At 57.9% G+C, this 18,393-nt stretch overlaps 1 protein-coding gene across 1 annotated transcript in view; it reads right to left on the bottom strand.

Annotated features, from left to right (window-relative positions):
- Window positions 1–2,238: 2,238 nt before the first annotated feature.
- The window catches only part of POLN (DNA polymerase nu), a 157,990-nt gene continuing 141,835 nt past the window's right edge, over window positions 2,239–18,393 (bottom strand). Inside the window, 8 exon segments of the mRNA XM_017539023.2 lie at window positions 2,239–2,359; window positions 2,935–3,046; window positions 3,049–3,124; window positions 3,778–3,839; window positions 6,198–6,265; window positions 11,623–11,701; window positions 12,255–12,365; window positions 16,352–16,483. Coding sequence (XP_017394512.2) covers window positions 2,239–2,359; window positions 2,935–3,046; window positions 3,049–3,124; window positions 3,778–3,839; window positions 6,198–6,265; window positions 11,623–11,701; window positions 12,255–12,365; window positions 16,352–16,483 — 761 coding nt within the window.

The raw sequence follows: 18,393 nt of genomic DNA on the forward strand, positions 1-18,393 counted from the left end.
TGGGCCCCCACCGCCTTCCCCTTCTCCCCTGGCCACCCCCTTTCCTCACTTTGGCTCCCCTATACCTGGCCAGGCTGCCCCATAGCCAGCACTGCAGCCTGGAGGGAGTGTGATCCGGGAGGCGAGGTGGGGGTGGCGGTGACCCCATTGCTGAGGCTCCACCCCAGCAGGCACCCAGCAGGAACCCAGCTGGGTGGGCTCTGCCCATTCACTCTCACACCCAGGATCCCTTGAGGAGCTCATGGGCCCTGCTCTCACCCAGCTCTGTGCTGGGACCCTAGGCACCCTAACACCTGGCAGACAGCTTGGCGCCCAGCCCCCACCCCATCCTTGCCACCCTAGTGGGACCCCTGGCCAGGCCCTGCTGCCCTGTCCTCCTGGCCCTGGGGTCTGGGTGCCATCAGGGTGTCGGACCCCTCCTGCATCTGGGGTTCCCAGTTCCCGTGGTTATGTCCATCCTTGCCCTGGCAGCCCCAGCAGCTGCCTGCCCGCCTGGCCCCTCCCTTGGAGGCACAGTGGTGCCAAGGGAGGGTGTGAGGTGAGTGGACATCAGAGCCCACCAGGATGAGGGTGACTCCCAGTGTTTGTGAGGGAGGATGCCAGGTCTGGGGTCCAGGCTGAGAGTGCTGCAGTCCAGGGCCTTGGTGGGGAGCAGGGTGTGTGTGGGGGGTCTCACAGCCAGTGAGGCATGGGGTGGACACAGATCCCTGCCCTGGCAGGTGCCTGTCAGGATGCCAGTCTTGTTGGCAGAGGGAATCCTGGAGTCGAGGGATCTCCCAACTGTACTGCCCAGTCCCCTGGGCCACTTTCCTGGTAGGGGTTTCCATGGCCCCGCTTCCGCCTTCTCCACCCTCTGCACCCCCGCTGCCAGGCCCTCTGGCCAGGAGCCTGGAGGAACCTGAGGCTGCGAGCTTCTTCCCAATGGCAGGGCTGCCCCTCGGCCTGGAGGACTATGCAGCCTTGGCCTGGGCTCAGCAAAGCCCATCTGGGGCATCCTGCTGAAACTGCGGCAGGACGGAAGGCTTGCGTGCAGCGGCTGCATCAGGCCTGGTGGGGCTCAGAGTGCTGCCACAGAACGCAGGCAGGGGCAGCACTGCCCTAGTAGGAGGCCCCAGCAGAGGCTCTGAGCAGCTCCCTGGATCACTGGGATGTCCCATCACACTGGGGCAGGCCCGGCCATCCAGGACAGACACATGTGGGAGGCCATGAAAATGTTTTTGAAGCTAAGAGAAAACCAAGCTGTCTGGGGCAGTGTGGATGTCTTCTTCCTGGGGAGAAACTGGCTCCAAATGCTTCCTTGAGTCACAGGATGGGCACCTGGCTCCCCCCATGGGGTCAGGAAGCTCCAAGAGGGGCGAGGCCGGCGTGGCAGAGCACCAGGACTGGGATCTGACCCAGCTGTCCCCACCTCCCCAGCACCGCACACACACTACCCGGTGAATGCTGCATAATCAGAGGGCAGAGGGAACAGACTTCTAGCACCCTCAGACCACATTGGTGATGTCCTGGGCACAGTCTATTGTGATGACCCAGGTTCCCCAGAAAAGACAACCCATGTCCAGTGGGCACAGGGAAGCCGTGTGGGTGACACAGTCCCTATTTAAAAGAGGGCAGGTGTGGCACACACAATGGGAGAGGGGAGGCCACTGCTCAAACCCACAGCACCACCTGCACCTCACACGCTCACCCCCGGCCTCCTGCAGTGGTACCAGGTGTCCCCGCGAGCAGATGGCACCTTGAGGATGAGCCTGAGTGCTGGCTGCTCTGTGGGTGGCAGCCAGAGGCGAGCAACCCTGAAGGGTGCTGGGGGCCCTACACCCCACTTCAAGGGAGGCTCTTGGAGCCCAGACCCAGACTTGGGTAAGGAAGTACATGGGAGGGGCTGAGGCACCCAGGGGTGGGGTGGCCTGAAAGCAGGACCCCGGGAGCACCTTTCCAGGGACCACCTTAGAGACAGGGAGCCATGGTACCAGGTGGGATGCAGCTGAAATCCTAGCTGGCACACTTTGAGCTCTGTGACCTTTAGTGCCTCAGTTTCCCCACATGCAAAGGGGGGATGGTGCTGGTGCCTCTGTCGCAGGCTGCTGTGAGGCGGAGGAGAGTCACAGGTGTCCTGCTGGGCTGGCAGCAAGGCCACGGGAGAGTCTGGAGGGCGGCTGGGAATGCTGGCTCTCTGGGGGGAGCCAGCCTATTTACAGCCACTGGTCACCAGCCTGCAGGAGGCTCAAGGGAGAGACCTCATGGCCTAAGCGCGTGTGACCCCAGGCCCTTGAAGGTCCTCGGTGGCCCCAGGCCGCAGCCCTGGCAGAGGCCTGCAATGGGTGGGCAGGCCTTCTCATAGAGTGGCCCTGTGGTCCTCCTGAGGCATCAGTCAGGAACATGAACCCCAGGGGCCTCAGTGCCTGCTGGCAGGCTGTGTTCTCTTGGTCTCAGTACAGGGCTGCACGCTGGGCCGGCCTGGGAGCACCCTGGGCAGTGGCTTCCTGAAGTGAAGGGAACCAGTGGGGGCACACCACAGGCATCAGAGCTGGTGGCTCCTTGGGCACCGGCCAGGGGTGAGCAGCTGCTGAGCTACGAGGAAGCCCCTCCCCTGAAATCCATGAGAGAGGGAGCCGGGACTCCACCCTCCCTGGAGTGTCTGGCCCAGACCCAGCCTTGGTCACTCCCAATTTGGGGCACTCAGCCCTGCCCTGACCAAGTGGCTGGGGGTTGTGGACACAGCACTTCCCGCTTACAGCAACAATTCACTTAAACAGGGATGAAGAGAGCTTTGCACAGGCATTTACTCCAGGGGACAACGGGCCACCCCCAGCCCCAAAGGGTTAATGCATCCTGGAGCGGCCTGGCATGCAGAGCTGGTGACCTTGGGGGAGGCCACACAATGCGCTGCTGGAAACCAGTTCTTTCCTCCCCCTGTTGCCTGGGGCTACAGACAAAATGAAGGCAAAAAATGCGGGGGCGGGGGCGGGTGTTGTCGGGGGTGGGGGTAGGGGGGACCCGGAGGTAGCCAAGCTGTTGCTGGGAGACTCAGTGCGACTTGGTCCTAGTGAGGGCCCCAGGCCTCCTGCAGTGGCACCAGGTGTCCCCACGAACGGCCGGCACTCAGGCTCACCTTGAGGGGTACCTGTGGGTGGCAGGCAGAGGTGAGCTCCAGGCCTGGGCCAGCCATCCCCAGCCACCTCCCAGACCCCATGCAGGGGGACCCCACCTGCAGCCCACAGGTGTACGTGATCAGCCACAGGCACACGTGTGCATACACGTGCACAGTAACAGGCTTAGGCCACATCCACCTCCCAGTCATGACACCTTGATCTTGGCGGAGGTTCCCCATTTGCCAGGGCCTCTGTGCCAGTGGGCAGGCTGCGGCCGGCAGACAAGCTGCCCTTGGGCGGGTGGGTGTGTTCTGGGGCATCCCATGCCTGCCCCTCAGGGTCCTTCCCCGGGAGGATCGGTGGCTCCCAGAGGCCAAGAGAGCCCTCCCCAGGGTCCCTGACCCTGTGTGGACCAAGCCTCCACCACTCCCTCTTGACAGGGCTGGAGGGGTCCAGCCTTGCTGCCGTCCCTGTTCACTGAAGTGAGCAGAGTTGGGTGGGGCTTACTGGGTTTCAGGGACTGCCCAGCCCCCACTGCTGGGCCTGCTGCGGACCAGCCATCTCACCGCTGCAGGGGCCATCTCGGGCTGGGGCTGCACCCTGTGGCCTGGCTCTTCTGCCCTGGGGTGCAGGCCTCCCTCACTTTGGGCTCTTCGAGACCTGGCAGGGCTGGGTGTCCCCTCACCTGAAGCTGCAGCTCCAACACCTGCACCTGCTCCAAGGACTCCATGGTCCTCCTGACGAGAGCTAGAGCACGGGAGAAAAAGGTGGCCCGCTGGTCTCTTGGCCTTGGGGAACTTCCAGGCCCGAGTCCTGCCCCAGCCCCCAAGCCCCCTTTTTTCCTGTGTCCACTTGGTCACCTGAACCAGCCGTGGGGCCTCAATGCCCACAAGTAGCCCCTGTGTGCCCCACTCCTGAGGCTGGGTCCAGCTTCCCCGGCCCCGTCCACAGTCCAGGATGCCTCTCACAGACCCCCTGGACTGGCCTGCCATGCTGCACTGGCCCTCACCCCACCCCTTGGGGTCAGCTTGCCCCAGCTGGGGGCCGTGGGGTGGGACAGGTGTCATGCCAGCTCTGTTCCAGAAGCTCTGGGGCTGGAAGGAGGGGGAGACACAGGTAGCCCCCACCAGCCAGAGCCACCAGGCCTGCAGGAAGCCCATCCCCACTACTGCTGGGTGAAGTTTGATGCAATCGTGGCTTTGTGCCACGGGTGGGCTGGCCCCATTGTGGGGACCTAGGTCACTGTGCAGCACTGGGGCTCAGAGCCCTGAGAAAGGGAAGGCCTGGGCAGGGATGGGGGGCAGGACTCACAAGCTCAGGCTTTCTCTGGGCTCACTCTGAATCCTCGGGCCCGTGGATAAACATTCGTTTAGTCCTTTTGGGCTGTGTGACACCGCAATGCAAAGGCGGTGGCAGGAGCCACGAGCCGTGGTGGGCGCTGCCTCACTTTCCAGCCCTCCTGGCCCCAGCAGAGCCGGAGCCTCCCTGGGGACCTGTGCCTGGTGTGTTGTGAGCAGGGCTCGTGGCTGCCTGCACTCTGTGGCCCTCAGTGTCCTCTGTGAAGGAGCAGGTCACTGTCTGCAGGGAGCTGTCGGCCAGCAGGTGGGCACGCGGGCTGTGTGCATGGTGGGGAGCCCTGCAGAGGGCCCCCAGCCATCCTGGGGAGCTTGTTATGGGGGCAAGGCTGGAGAGGTGGCCTAGTCCAAACTGGATGGTTGGCTACCCATGCTGGCTGGAGCTACCCTGGGTGTGCAGAGAACGGGCTCCTCCTCTGTACCTGGTGGGGTGGTGCTGGTGTGATCCCCAGCAACTGCTGCTCAGAGAGGGGCAGCAAGTGTGGGGCTGGGCTGGCACTCAGCTGGGGCGCTCCCTATGGGGCCCTTGGGAGGGCAGGCAGGGCAGAGACACCAGGCGCTAGACACCGCCTGGGAGGCAGGACCTGACTCCCACCCTTCAGGGATAGTGCAGGCCCCACCCAACCTGATTCCCCAGGCCCTGCAGTCCCTGGCCCCGAGTGCTCTTGAGAGAGCAGGGCGCGGGCTGCCGCCTGCCTCAGGAGCTGCCAGGCCAGCTGGAGGAAGCTGCTCCCAGGAACAAGGCCATTTGGGAACGTTTTCTTTCCTTTTTTAACCTATAGCTGAGCACACGTTATACTTGTTAAATGGTCACGTAAGATGGGTGTGTTTTCAAATGAGTTGCTGGACATAGTTTTCAAGTGGCAGAGCCCTGCTTTAGGATGGAGCAGGATGGGTGAGCACCGGGGATGGGAGCCTCACACCCCTAAGGGTAAGAACTGGAGAGGGTGGGGCTAGGAGGGCATGGTGACTGCCCCCCGGGAATTGGTGCCCGAAGCTTCCAGACCTGATGCCCCCTGTGCCTCTTCTCCCAACCCGTGAAGCTGCCCCAGCCGGTTACAGACCTGGCCTGGAGAGCCAGGGGCACAGCTCCACGTGGGCACCTGCTCTCCCATCTCACCCATGAGGCCACAATGGGAGCCTCCATGGGACCAGTGGCTAGGTGTTGTGGGGAGGTCCTGGCCCTCCCTAGGGAGAGAGAGATCCCTGGCTTCAAAGAACCCCTTGGGCTGATGGCTGGGGGTGACTCTGCCTGAGCTCACTCACCTGTGGGCCATGTAGCTCAGCAGAGAGGGGTGGCCTGTGGGGCAGGATGGGACCCAGGCCTGAGGAGCCTGGGGAACCTCAGGGACTCCAACACCCCAACAAGAACAGCTGCTGCCAGCTCTGCAGCCTGGTCCCCAGTCAGCCTGGGTGGTACCAGTGCCCACTCCCCACCTTTCCAGACCCCAAAGACATGGAGGCCTTGGGTGTCTGCAGCTGCTCTCCGGAGCTCCAGTCAGCTAGAGCACCCGGTGATCTCGGGGAGGGTGGTGGCCCAGGCTGGAGCCCACTTAGGCCTTTCAAGGGTCCCCACACCCAGGCTGGCCCCTCTGCCTGCCAGGACCCAGGTGACACAGCAGCACGAGGCAGAGCAGGTGCCGTAAAAGGGCTGACAGCCGGGAGGGCTTTCCTGGGTTTTGCCATGGGCCATGGAGCTTCCCCTTAGCCGTTTGTGAAGTCCAGGCAACCCTGTGCTGCCCCGGGCTACCTGCACACTCCGGGATCTGCGAGTCTTCCACTTCAAACAGCAGCTCGTCATGGATCTGGGCCACCAGCCTGGCAAGGAGGGAGAGAGTCACCCTGGGAGGCCAGGACTCTGGGGCGGGGGACCATCCCCAAGGTTTCTGAAAGGGGACTCTGGCACTGGGGCCCGAGAGTACGTGGCTCTTTGAGGCACAGCCAGGGGGACCCAGCTCAGGGGTACCACTGCCTGAGGCCACCCACTGTCACCAGGACAGCTCTGGGAAGCTGGGGGAAGGGGCGATAGGGAGACAGGCTGGTCAGAAGTGACTCTGGTCATCGGCGAGGAAGCAGGTGGCATGCCCAGCAGGAGAGGCTGGGCGCCCCACGTCTGCCACACCCAGGCAGGTCCCATGGGGGTGAGCAATTCATGTTCTGAACAAGGATGGAGAAACAGCCCCTTGAGAACTGCTGTGGGGCCCTGACTCGGCCAAGCCTCATGAACATCAACCTGGCTTCCTTCGCCCTCAGGGCCTCTCAGAGAGGCTGGGTACTCATTCCCAGCCCCTGCACTGGGGCCTTGCTCTGGGGTTCGTCCTGCCAGCCCTAGCCAGGCCCCAGCTTTCCCCAGCCTCCTTCCTGGAGCCCCTCAGGTGCCCCTCCCAGGGTGTCAGGGAGACAAGTGGGACCCGAGTGGGAGGAGATTCAGGTGAAATGCAGGGCGGGTCCCTGGGGTGGGGCTTACAGATTCAAACTCAAGTGCAAGTGCGTACCAGGCAGACGGATCATGGGCTCACGGTTGCGCCGCGCCGGCCACACAGACCCCGCCAGGGCTGGATTCGGCCAGTGCTCTTCGGCTCCACACACTCCTTGCAAACTGGTGACACACACCTTGGGCAGATGATGCCTCAAATCTTGGTGATGTGCCAGACTCAGGGTGGACACAGGCAGCTCACCTTGTGCCCTCAGGAGGGGACGTGCAGTGCGGGTGACTCACAGGATGAGCTGCTGGGAAGGATGGGGTGTCAAGGGGTCCCATGCGCTCTGTCCTCTGTGGGACCTTGGCTCTGTCCTCTGGATCGAGCCTTCAGGGGCAGGGGTCACATCCTATCCTTGCCCTTGCTGCCCATCCTTGGCAGGCACAGATGGGGGCACAGAAGGCCCAGGGCCCTAAGGAGCTGGGCTGCACGGGAGCCCTCGCCGGGCAGTGGTCACGGGCACATGACAGAGATCAACTGGGATTCGGGACAGCCTTCAAGCCCCAGGGTACAGGTGGGCTGTGCTTTCACTGTCCGCAGGACATGTGGACTTTGCAGCAGAGTTTCAGGTGACCTGCCCCAGTCTGCTCTTCCGCACTTCCTTCATGTTGGCCCCTTTGTTGCTGGGTGGGTGGGGTGGAGGTGGGGCTGTGTCCTCAGCTACAAAGGACATTTCCCTGGCTCTGTCTCAGGCAGGGTGGCCCAGGACTATTCCCTTCAGCTTTCAAGGAGGCTATTATTATTTTTTCCCTTAGCAGGGAGGGAGGTAAGGAGTGGGATGGAAAAGGAGATTCCAGCAAAGCTCTTAAAAGGTAAGGCTCTTTAAAATGCTGACTTTGAAGGGCTGCCAGGGACAGATGCTCTTCTGACCGTTACCATTTTCTCTTTTTGTCTGGAAGGTGTGATGGCTGGAGCAGCAACCTCCATCATAGCACCAGGAGGGAATGGCCAAGGAGCCAGAGGGACTTCGGTCCTGCTGCTCTGAGCCTCTGAAACAAAGTCAGCAACCGCTGTTCTCTGGAGTTCTCATGATGGGAGAAAAAGCTGCCTTCTGGAGCCTGAGCTACTGGAGCTTGGGCCTGTGTCCCTGATGGCCACGTGCACATCCTCGTGGTGTACATCTATAGGACACTACGAGGCCCCAGTCCACCCACGGTACGGTGGTGCTCACGTCCTCGTGCAGCCTGGCCCAGGGAGGGAAGGTGGGCCTGTGCTTTATGTGCAGCCTCTGGCCAGGGAACGTGGGCAATGCCCTTCCAGAAGTCAGAGGGGCAAGAGAGCCCAGGCTGTCAGCACCAGCAAGCTTTTCTTACAGTAACTTCAAGGCCTCAGGTAGAAGTCTTTGGCTCTCAAGAGGACTTACTTTTCAAATGGGCAGAAGCGTCAGAAAAGGCACTTGTAACTTTTTCCAGATTTAGCAGAAGCGGTTTTCACACTTCTTGAAATTACATTGTGAAATTCCAAGCTGCTGGTGTGGCAGGAACCTAAGAATAGGTGTAGTTGTCAGTCACACATCATTCTCGCAGCCACTGAGACATGACCGCACTTCCAGCTGGGAAATAGGGCGCAGGAAGAAGAAGAAGAAGGACGGCCGTTGTCTTTGTGTGGGGTGGGTGAATGCAGGGCCTCGGATCTGTTGTGTTCCGGAAGGGAGCAGACCTCTGCTGCAACTTCTCACCCCTGCTCCTGAGGGGTCGGCCCACAGAGCTGCCATGTCCTGCATCTGGACGGCCTAACTGAGATCACTGCACCAGTAGGAGAACGTTCCAGAAGAGCCTCACAATATCACCCTGTCTAGGGCCTGCAGCTCCCTTGCAAGGGATGCCCCCAGCCCTGCTGAGCTGCTTTGAGGACTCATCCTGAGAGTACTGAGGCCTAGTGGCCCCGTGCCGACCCGCCTTGAGAAGGCCCGGGGGAGGGAGCACAGGAGCACGCACACTTTCTGAAACCCAGGAAGGCCTTTTCATAAAGGGCCTGCGTCAGAACAGACCGGAGAGCCAAGCCACCGGCACAGAGGCCTGTGAACGCCGGCTGCCAGCCTCCTGCTCTCGGCCCAACCTCTCCAGTCTTTGCAGGATATGGACCGAGAGGCGTGAAGGAACGCCATTTCCCTGTCACAGGGACTGTGGGTGTGAATGGGGACTGTCCTGCGGCCCCAGCCCACCTGGGTAGACCCCTGGGGTGGCCAGATGAGGCTCTGGGGGCACCGTGTGCTTCCCAGTGGTCAAGTTTCACGCCTGCCACTTCAGCCAGATGCCAGGCCACCCTGAGCCTTCATCGTCCCTTCCAGATGCCATCCACAGCCTTTCACATTAGTCCTGGAAGAAGAAATCACATACACAAAACGCAGACGGCAGCATGCCCAATATTCCACATAGGTCTGCTTTGCATTTTGCTATGAGAAGCGTTTCCTCAAGACAGCTGAGGGCTGACAGAAAGATGACCAGCCGGTGACCAGCTCCTGAGTAAGAAGTGTCTGTTCAGCTTTCAGAAGGGCTCAGCCAGCAACAGAGAGATCCAGCTCCTCACATGCCAACTTCCGGTACCAGTTCTACAAGGGCTGAAAGGGAACCGACTTGTTCTTGTTTTGAGGTAGGGTCTTGCTCTGTTGCCCAGGTTGGAGTGCAATGGTGTGATTATGGCTCACTGCGGCCTCGACCTTCCAGGCTCAGGTGATCCTCCCACTTCAGCCTCCTGAGTAGCTGGGACTACAGGTGTGCACCACTATGGCCGACTTTTTTTTTTTTTTGAGAGATGAGTTTCACTATGTTGCCCAGGCAACAAATATGTTGGTCACAAACTCCTGAGCTCAAGTGATCCATCTGCCTCGGCCTCCCAGAGTGCTGGGATTACAGGCGTGAGCCACCGCGCCGGCTGAGTGGATCTTCTGATGCCCCACTCCTGCCTCCTGATCAGTTACTGCAGCGAGCAGCACTGACAGCCACAGTGAGGCTGCGAGCAGAGCCTGGGGCAGTGCTCAGACCCTGTGGGGCCTCAGGCATCCTCCTTCCCTGGGATGACAGCTTGGGCTTTGGCCTCCTTCTGGGCTTCTTTTCCCTGGAGCTTTAGGGTGACTGTGGGCCAGAGGGAGTACCTAGAAAGGCTGCAAGGGGAGGAGCCCTCTGGGCTTCAGTGGGCTTAGGGACTACCCCCTGCTCTCCATTGTTGGGCATCACACCTCAGCCTGGGCAGGGTCAGTGGTGGGGACACACTTCTGCACAAAGTCGCTGAAATCCCTGGAAGAGCACAGGCTTGACAGCCAGCAACAGAAGGGAGTTACTGAAGACACAAGGAGGCTGCTTTTAAACAGAGACGAGAGATCTCTGATAAGGCAAAAAAATCATGCCTTGAGAATGTAAAATAATATCAAAAGTCAAAAGAAAGTTGTAAGCTCAGATGGCAAAGAGCGACCACAGGTAGGCAGGATCTGCAACCCAAAGGCGGGGTTGGGCACACCAGGGAGGCCCGGGCCACACCTTTTTTTTTTTTTTTTTTTTTTTGAGACGGAGTTTCGCTCTTGTTACCCAGGCTGGAGTGCAATGGCGCGATCTCGGCTCACCACAACCTCCGCCTCCAGGCAATTCTCCTGCCTCAGCCTCCTGAGTAGCTGGGATTACAGGCACGTGCCACCATGCCCAGCTAATTTTTTGTATTTTTAGTAGAGACGGGGTTTCACCATGTTGACCAGGATGGTCTCGATCTCTTGACCTCGTGATCCACCCACCTCAGCCTCCCAAAGTGCTGGTATTACAGGCTTGAGCCACCGCGCCCGGCCAGGGCCACATCTTATACTCCAGAAGCCGCTGCCTCAACCCTCCCTGGGCCCCCTCCTGGATGCGGCGGCAGTGGCAGTTGCACCTGGTCTGCAGAGGCTGTCCGAGAGGGGCTGGCGCCAAGAGCTAGAGGGCCCTTAGGGTGGGGTAGGAAAACATCCATGGTGGGACAGAGGGCAACAGGCCCTTCTGGGAGCTGACATTGTGGGGGCTGAGGCAGGTTAGCTCCCGGGAGGGGCTTCGAGATTCCTGAGGCGATCCCCCCACAAGGAGAACGAGGAGAGGAGGTGTCTGGGTGGCCACATGCAGCACTCCCAGGGCCTTGGCTGGCAGGGAGGAGGTGGCTGGGCAAGGGCTGCTTGTTCCCTGGCTACCCAAGCTCCTGAGGTATGTGCCTGGGGGAATCACTGAGGCAGGGACAGAGGCCTGAGAGAGCTATGGCCTGGGGGACAGCCACAGTGGAGCCCCCACCACTGAGGCACATCTGAATGTTGGCTTGGGGCTCCGGGCTTCAGCCAGAGCTGGATGTGGGGCACCACTGCCTGGCACTGGTGGCAGCAACGGGTAGGAGTGGGGGCAGTTTGGAGCCCCCAGGGTCCTGCCCAAGGGTCTGAGGTGTTCGCCTGTCTGTGGGGTGGGCAACCCTTGGGGCGTGGGGGAGACAGCATTTCTGTCTGTGGAGGGGAGGCCTCATCTGCGCCCCACGCTGGTGGTCGGCCGCTGTTTCCTGCATGCCTGCTGTGAGTAGCCCCCAGGGCCTTCCATGGGCTGAGAGCCTCTGGAGGGGATGGGGCCCTTGGAGCAGAGGTGGTGGGCAGCCGGAATCTCGAGCTCCCAGAGGGTTTTCCCACAGAACACCAACCCTCCCATCCAAGCCCGGAGAAGGGCTGAGGCCCAGGCAGGCCAACTGCTACCCACTGACCTGGCCGTCAAGGTGCGGGAAGCGGCCACTGCAGCGAAGACACGGATCATGGCCAGCTTGCAGAGGTCAGCGGCGGAGCCTGTGGGGCACGCGGTGCGTGGTGCACTCAGCATTTGGCAGTGTTGCTGCAGCTCTCACGGCGCCTCCACATAGAGTTGCAGACTCTGAGCTGTCTGAGTGCCGAGACCACAGGCAACCGCAGGTAGCCACCTCGTCCTCACTCCTCCTGCCCTCTTGCTATACAGGGCACCTGGGTTTTGGGTGCCTTATTCCCAGAAGCCTCACCCCTGCCAGGCATGCATGGGGAGGATGGAAGAGCCTAGGCCAAGCGCCAAGGGACTGAGCTCCAGGTCTGCTAAACTCTTAAAGCCTCAGTTTCCCACCTGCAGCTATGTGGAACAGCACAACCTAGGCCTGGCTCTTGGGGGAGGCATCCTAGCTACAAAGGTGACCATGTCCCCTCACGCCCCTGACAGTAACTGCCAGGCAGGACACAGGCAGCACAAGCTCCTGCAGGGAGGTTTGTGAGGAGCAGGAAATACCACAATGACCTGTGAGTGCCACCCAGCCCTGCGGCTGCAAACCCAAGAAGCAAATGGACACAGAACTACAGGGTGGGAGGTTCCTGGTACCTTGCACCACGAAGTTCACTGCCTGTCGCTCTGCTTGTGACCGGAGTTGCTGGTCACGAGCACGAATCCTCGGCAGGGGTCTCCTTCTGCCCATGATGGACACCATATAACCTGGGTCACACAGAGCAAAAGCAGATGAGAGACAGAAACAGGCGCCACAGCAGGTGCACCTCCCTTGGGCCAGGTCCAGAGGCCCCAGAGGGACAGCTGCACTGCAGTGAAGACTCCGAGCCTCCCCCAGGCCCTTTGGGTCTATCTCGGTGGCAGGTGGGCTCTGCAGTAGGAAAGCGAGGGTCTGCTGCTGGGCGCTCTGCACTTTTTTTTTTTTTGAGACAGAGTGAGACTCTGTCACCAAGGCTGGAGTGCAGTGGTGCAATCTCGGCTCAATGCAGCTTCCTCCTTTTGGGTTCAAGCAATTCTCCTGCCTCAGCCTATTGAGTAGCTGGGATTACATGTGCCTGCCACCATGCCCAGCTAATTTTTGGTATTTTTAGTAGAGATGGGGTTTCACCAAGTTGGCCAGGCCAGTCTCGAACTCCTGACCTCAGGTAATACACCTGCCTCAGCCTCCCAAAGCTCTGGGATTCCAGTGGGGAGCCACTTGCCCCTGGCTGCACTCTGCACTCTCAGTTCTGCATTCTCCTGACTTCTAGCTGCACCTGGATCTCACGTAGGATGAGGGAGAGCACCTTTCGCAAAGCCATGTGGAGGCTGTGGACTGTGTGGAATGGGGGAGAAAGGGGTCAGCCCACACCCTCAAGGAGGAGGATGTCTGAGTCAGGTCTACACCCTGCACTGGGCAGATCCAATCTTGTGCGGCCTGAAGTGTATGCAATTTGGGGGCTCTTTTTAAAGGAAATCGTGTTAGCTGACTATATTCCTGACCAGTGAGGACTTCTGGTTTAACTAGGTATTGGTGGGAAATAAATCCCCCCCTTGTGACTAAGGGCAAGAAGAATTTCCCACATGTGTAATAATCATGAAAGTGACAAGGGACTGACTGGCTACTACATGCCAGGCAATAAACAAGATTCCTAAGAGGGACTGGCAGTGAGGACACGAGAGAGCCTCTGCTCTGACTTGTCCCTTTCAGCTCCTGCTGGCTTATCAGTCTAGCGACTTTTGACCGGATGCTGGGCATTGTGAATTTTATGTTGTTGAATGCTGGGGTATACTGTCTTCCTTTTGAGGATGTTTTGGCAGACTTAAGTTACTTGCCAATCATCTCAATCCTTTTGCAGCTTGCTTCTAAGCTTTGTTAGAGTGGATTTAGAATAGTTGTAATCTAGGGCTAGTCTAGACCTGCCTCTAAAGTGTGACCCTTCTGAGGTCTCTGTTGAATGCCCCAGGTGTCTAACAAGGACTCCCCACACTGGATGGTCAGAACTCAAACATCTCCTAGTCCCGTGTTAACTCTGGAATCACCCAGCTTACTGCTCCCCAGCAGTTTCTGTGCTTAGTCCATAGCATTTCACTTGATGTATGTGTATCTTAGTGTTCAAACACAGACACAAAGGGAATTCCCTGATGGTTTACGAAGCTCTCTCTCTCCCTCTCTGTAGCTCCCTCTTCTCTGACACTCTGGCTGGCAAAATCCAGCTGCATCTGCCTCTCCAGTCTGGGTCCACGTCTCCTCCACTCATCGAGACCACTGCAGTCTGTGTGGTCCCCTCCACACATGGGCTGTACCTCCAGACACAAGGTGTTCATGGGACTCAGCTCATTTGGGTCTTTTGTCTCAGAGACCAGAGCAATACCCTACCCCCCATCTAGTGCTGGAAACGGCTGCTCTAGATGTTTTGCCGTTTTCTGGTTCTTCATGGTGGGTGCAGAGTCTGAAGCTGATGACTCCCTTGTGGCCAAAGGCAGAAGTCTCCTGGTTCCATTCACATCAGACCTCATTTCTTCTTCACTCAGCGCCTCCAGTGCAAGTGCCTGTAGTTCCTGTTCATACTCGAGATGCCCTCTGGCCCTGGCCCTCTGTGGTGGTACTGGCATGGCACCGATGCTCCTGGAAGCCACTCCTGTGCCAGGATGGCTAGCACCACACCACACACAGAGAAAGAGGGACCACAGGAACATCAGCAGGAAAAATCTGCATTAAATGAGTTGCCAGCTCAACTGGCTGTGGCCCCACTGATGCCACCTGGCATAGAAAGGTGGGTGGTGGAGAAAGCTGGAGCACTGGGGGCAGCAGTCCCAGCAGGATGTAGTTAAAAACCCCTTGTTTGGTCGGGCGTGGTGGCTCATGCCTGTAATCCAAGCACTTTGGAGGCCAAGGCAGGTGGATCACCTGAGGTCGGGAATTCAAGACCAGCCTGACCAACATGGTGAAACACCGTCTTTATAAAAAAATTTTTTAAAAAACCCCTTGCTTTTGACACGTTTATGAAATGCAGAAGGACGTGAGCACATTGCAGGCCTCTCCCAGGGCCTTGGGGAGGCCAGCATCATAGTCAGCATTAGCCGGGGCAGGCCAAGTGCCCTGTGGAGAGCAGTGACCCCTGAGGGCTTGGCCCCTTCATGCTGGTGGCCAGAGAGGCATCTGAGATCCCAGCTGGCTCCTGAGCTGTTGATGACTTCTTGACATCTTACCTGCCATTCTCCCTCTGCCCCTCCTCAGTTACTATGTTAATGCCTGCATGCTTCTACACTGTTCTCAGGGGTGGCTCTGACTGCACCTCCAATCTCTTTCCCACATCATGACTGGAGTCATTTTTGAAGGACAAAGCTTAGGTTCTTTCTGCACAGAGTGTCATGCATGGTCTGGGTTTACCTGGCCCTACCTGTTCTCTGGCCCACCTGCCCACGCTGACACTCCTCCTGGCCCTTCCTGTCTCTGCTCAGGTGGCCAGCTCTGTGAGGCCAAGGCTGGCACAGCACCCTTGGGGCCTCTGCGGCTCCTCTGTTCCTTTCACACCTGGCCGCCACCTTCCTGTCCTTGAGCAGATGCTTGTGGATTCACTGTGTCCCCCGAGGACTGGAAACTCCGGGGGAGCACGGAGCTTACGTCTCAGATGCCGTGGAGGCTCCCCTTCTGGCCTAGCATGGGCTGTGGCACAGATGCTGCCCACCTGCCCGTCTGCTGTCAGACCAATGAGGAGCCTGCAGCTGGGCTGCCTGGAGCTCACGGGGCTTGGGTACAGGCCCCCGAATGAAAAGTCATCAGAGTCACTGGGAGAGGCTTACGGAGAGGGTCCCCAAGGCTGCACCCAGAGGACACAGGCCACGACATCTAGGATGCTGGTCCTGCTGAGGCCAGCTCTTGGCTGATTTCCTCACTTGTGGTGAGTGCTGAGTGCTGTGAGCGCCCTTCCTCTGCCGGCTAGTCATCTTCCTCTGTGTTGTTTATTAATTTCTGCTCTCCCACTGATTTCCTCCTTTTTTTCTCGGCCACTCTTTTCCAGATTTCTCATGTAGAACACAACTCATTTATGCCCACAACTTTCTCTTTCTTTTAAAAATACACCTTCAAAAGATTCCTTTATGTCTAAGTGAGGCGTCAGCTTAGCCACACCCCAGTTCCTGACAAGATATGTTTACTGTAATTTATTTCTAACATTTTTGTCATTGTCTTACGATTTCTTTTTTTAATCCTAAATTATGAGGAGTATAATCAATTTCCAAATAGGTAGATGGAAGGACGGCTACACAGACACAGACATACATATACAAAACCATTTCACTGCACTCTGGTCATGGAATATGTTCTACTTGGTATTCTCTGAAGTTCGTTTGGGTTTCCTTTGTGACCTGATTGTGATGATATTTGTAAATGCACCAGTGCTTTCCATAAGAATCCATGTTCTCCCTTTCCAGGTGCAGGCTTGCATCTGTTTTACCTGCCTGCCCATTCACCATCTGGTCACTCGAGTTTGTTCACTGTGCTGCTTCAAGCCACCCAGACTCTGGTCCCTTCTCGTGTGGAATCTTCAGCCCTATTTGTCCAACTAGAGCTGAGGATTCACTCAGCTCTAGTTCACCCCCAACCAACCTCAGGACCCAGGGCCCACCCACACACCACTCACCCAGCTGTCCCCTTATCCTTCCACAGAGGGTGAGCAGGGAGCAGGGAGCTCTGGCTGTGGCCAACTCACCTGTCCGGTGGCACTGGGCAATAGCTGCTTGGGCAAAGTCCTTGATTTTCTTGTACTTCTGCAAAAAACTCTCCAAAAACTGGGCAGCTTCCTGAACAGGAACTCCAAGGCAAGCGGCAAGCCGCTCCTTTCCTGTCAGTCAGAGAGATGAATGTCAAGGCCTTACTCAGACCAGCCGTGACCATGTGCATGGGCTCAGGGAGTCAGGTCCAGTTGGCAGCACTGGTCTCTTCTGATGAGTGGGGATGAAGTTGGCGTTGGCTTTACAAGCGGAGTGCTAGGTGCCAGTCACTCTGGACTGGGGCCTGCGACATGTGTATTTATTCCATGATATTGACTCAGTGCCTGCTGGGTGTGTCAGGTGTCATGGTGGTGAAGTAGACACGGTCCCTCCCCCCAGTGCGGCCAGGGGAGACCCAATTCCAGAACTAGGGAGGTTAGAGTGCAGCACAGAGGAAAAGAGGAAGGGAAAGTTCCATGGCCAAAGCAAGAGAACATGGTCCTCAGGAATTCAACATTTTGTTTTAGAAGACACAGGTGTTCCTGTGACGCTGCTGGTAGAAATGTCTCTGGTTGGGCCAGGCATGGTGGCTTACGCCTGTAATTCCAGCACTTTAGGAGGCTGAGGCGGGCAGATCACTTGAGATCAGGAGTTCAAGATCAGTCTGGGCAACAAAGTGAGGACTTGTTTCTATTTATTAAAAAGAAAAGAAAAGAAATAAAGGTCTTTGGCTGGGCAGCGGCTGAGTTCCAGCAAGCATGTGAGCAGGTTCAGTGACCACAGAAGCCTGGCTCTGGGCCTAGTCCCACCAGGAGGTTGTGTGTGGCCCTGGGGATGGGGATTTGCCTGACCCACAGTAAAGCCTGTTCCTTCACTGTATATTAGGACCGAGAGCCCTTATCCCCAGCTGGGAGCCCCATGAGCCAAGGTATGGGAAGCTCTAAGCAGTGTGTGGTTCCTACTTGGTACTCAATATACACTCATTCCCTCCCGTTTTCCTCCAGAAGAGAATAACGGTGTAAACAGAGAATGAGGAATCCATGAGGACATCATCCCTCGCTTGACAGTGGGATCCTAGGGAAAGCCGTGGCTCTGGGGAGGGGTGTATCATTAGAAGGAACCCCAGAGAGACAAGCAGCCTGAAGACCTGCCTTCCCGGGGGCAGCATGTCTGGGACCAGCAGTGGTCTTGCTGTCCTCTGTGCGAGGTTAACTCTGGAATTGTCCTACAGGGTGCTCCAGGGACCTCTGGACAGGATGGTGCAGAAACCATGGCCCAGGGGGTGAAGGTGTGGGGTCTGTGAAGACCAGGGATGAACCCTCTGGAGGAATGGGACCGACTGGCCTCTCTGATCTAGCCCTCCTTTCAGCCAGGCCACTCCTGGCCCTGGCCAGCTGATGGCACAGCAACTCTGGACAGAGAGAATATTCAAGTCTTGGGAGAGTGAAAGCACAGGTGTTTGCTTCCGCTGCTTTGCCAGCAAGAGTGGGAAGGCCTGGGGTGCCCTGTCCTCCCAAAGTTTACCCCAGCAGAGAGGGATAAAGTCATGATCCTTCTATGCCCAGATGGACTGACGAACTGGCACCATTTGGCTAGAAATGAAAAATCTCCAACATCCCTTTTCGGGCTTAAGACCCATTATTGTGATATCTTCACAAATAAGTTATGTGTTTTGCTGCACTTTACTGAAATAATTCATCTATGGCTCTTCTTTCTGTCAAATTCCAATCACCACACTTACCTAGTGCCTCAGCTATGGCACTGCAGTGAAAAATTCCACTGGCTCTCAGAAAGAAGTCAGCCAGATGGGACTTGCCTTGAGTATCTTCTTAGACAAATCTTTTCTTACCTCCAGTCTGCTGTTAAGCCCATATGGTGAATTTTTTTTTGAGATGGAGTCTCCTTCTGTTGCCCAGGCTGGAGTGCAGTGATGTGATCTCGGCTCACTGCAACCTCTGCCTCCTGGGTTTAAGCGATTCTCCTGCCTCAGCCTCCTGAGTAGCTGGGACTACCATGCCCGGTCAATTTTGTGTTTTTTTTT

Source organism: Cebus imitator, unplaced genomic scaffold, assembly GCF_001604975.1.
Source record: "Cebus imitator isolate Cc_AM_T3 unplaced genomic scaffold, Cebus_imitator-1.0 Scaffold117, whole genome shotgun sequence".
NCBI lineage: Eukaryota > Metazoa > Chordata > Mammalia > Primates > Cebidae > Cebus > Cebus imitator.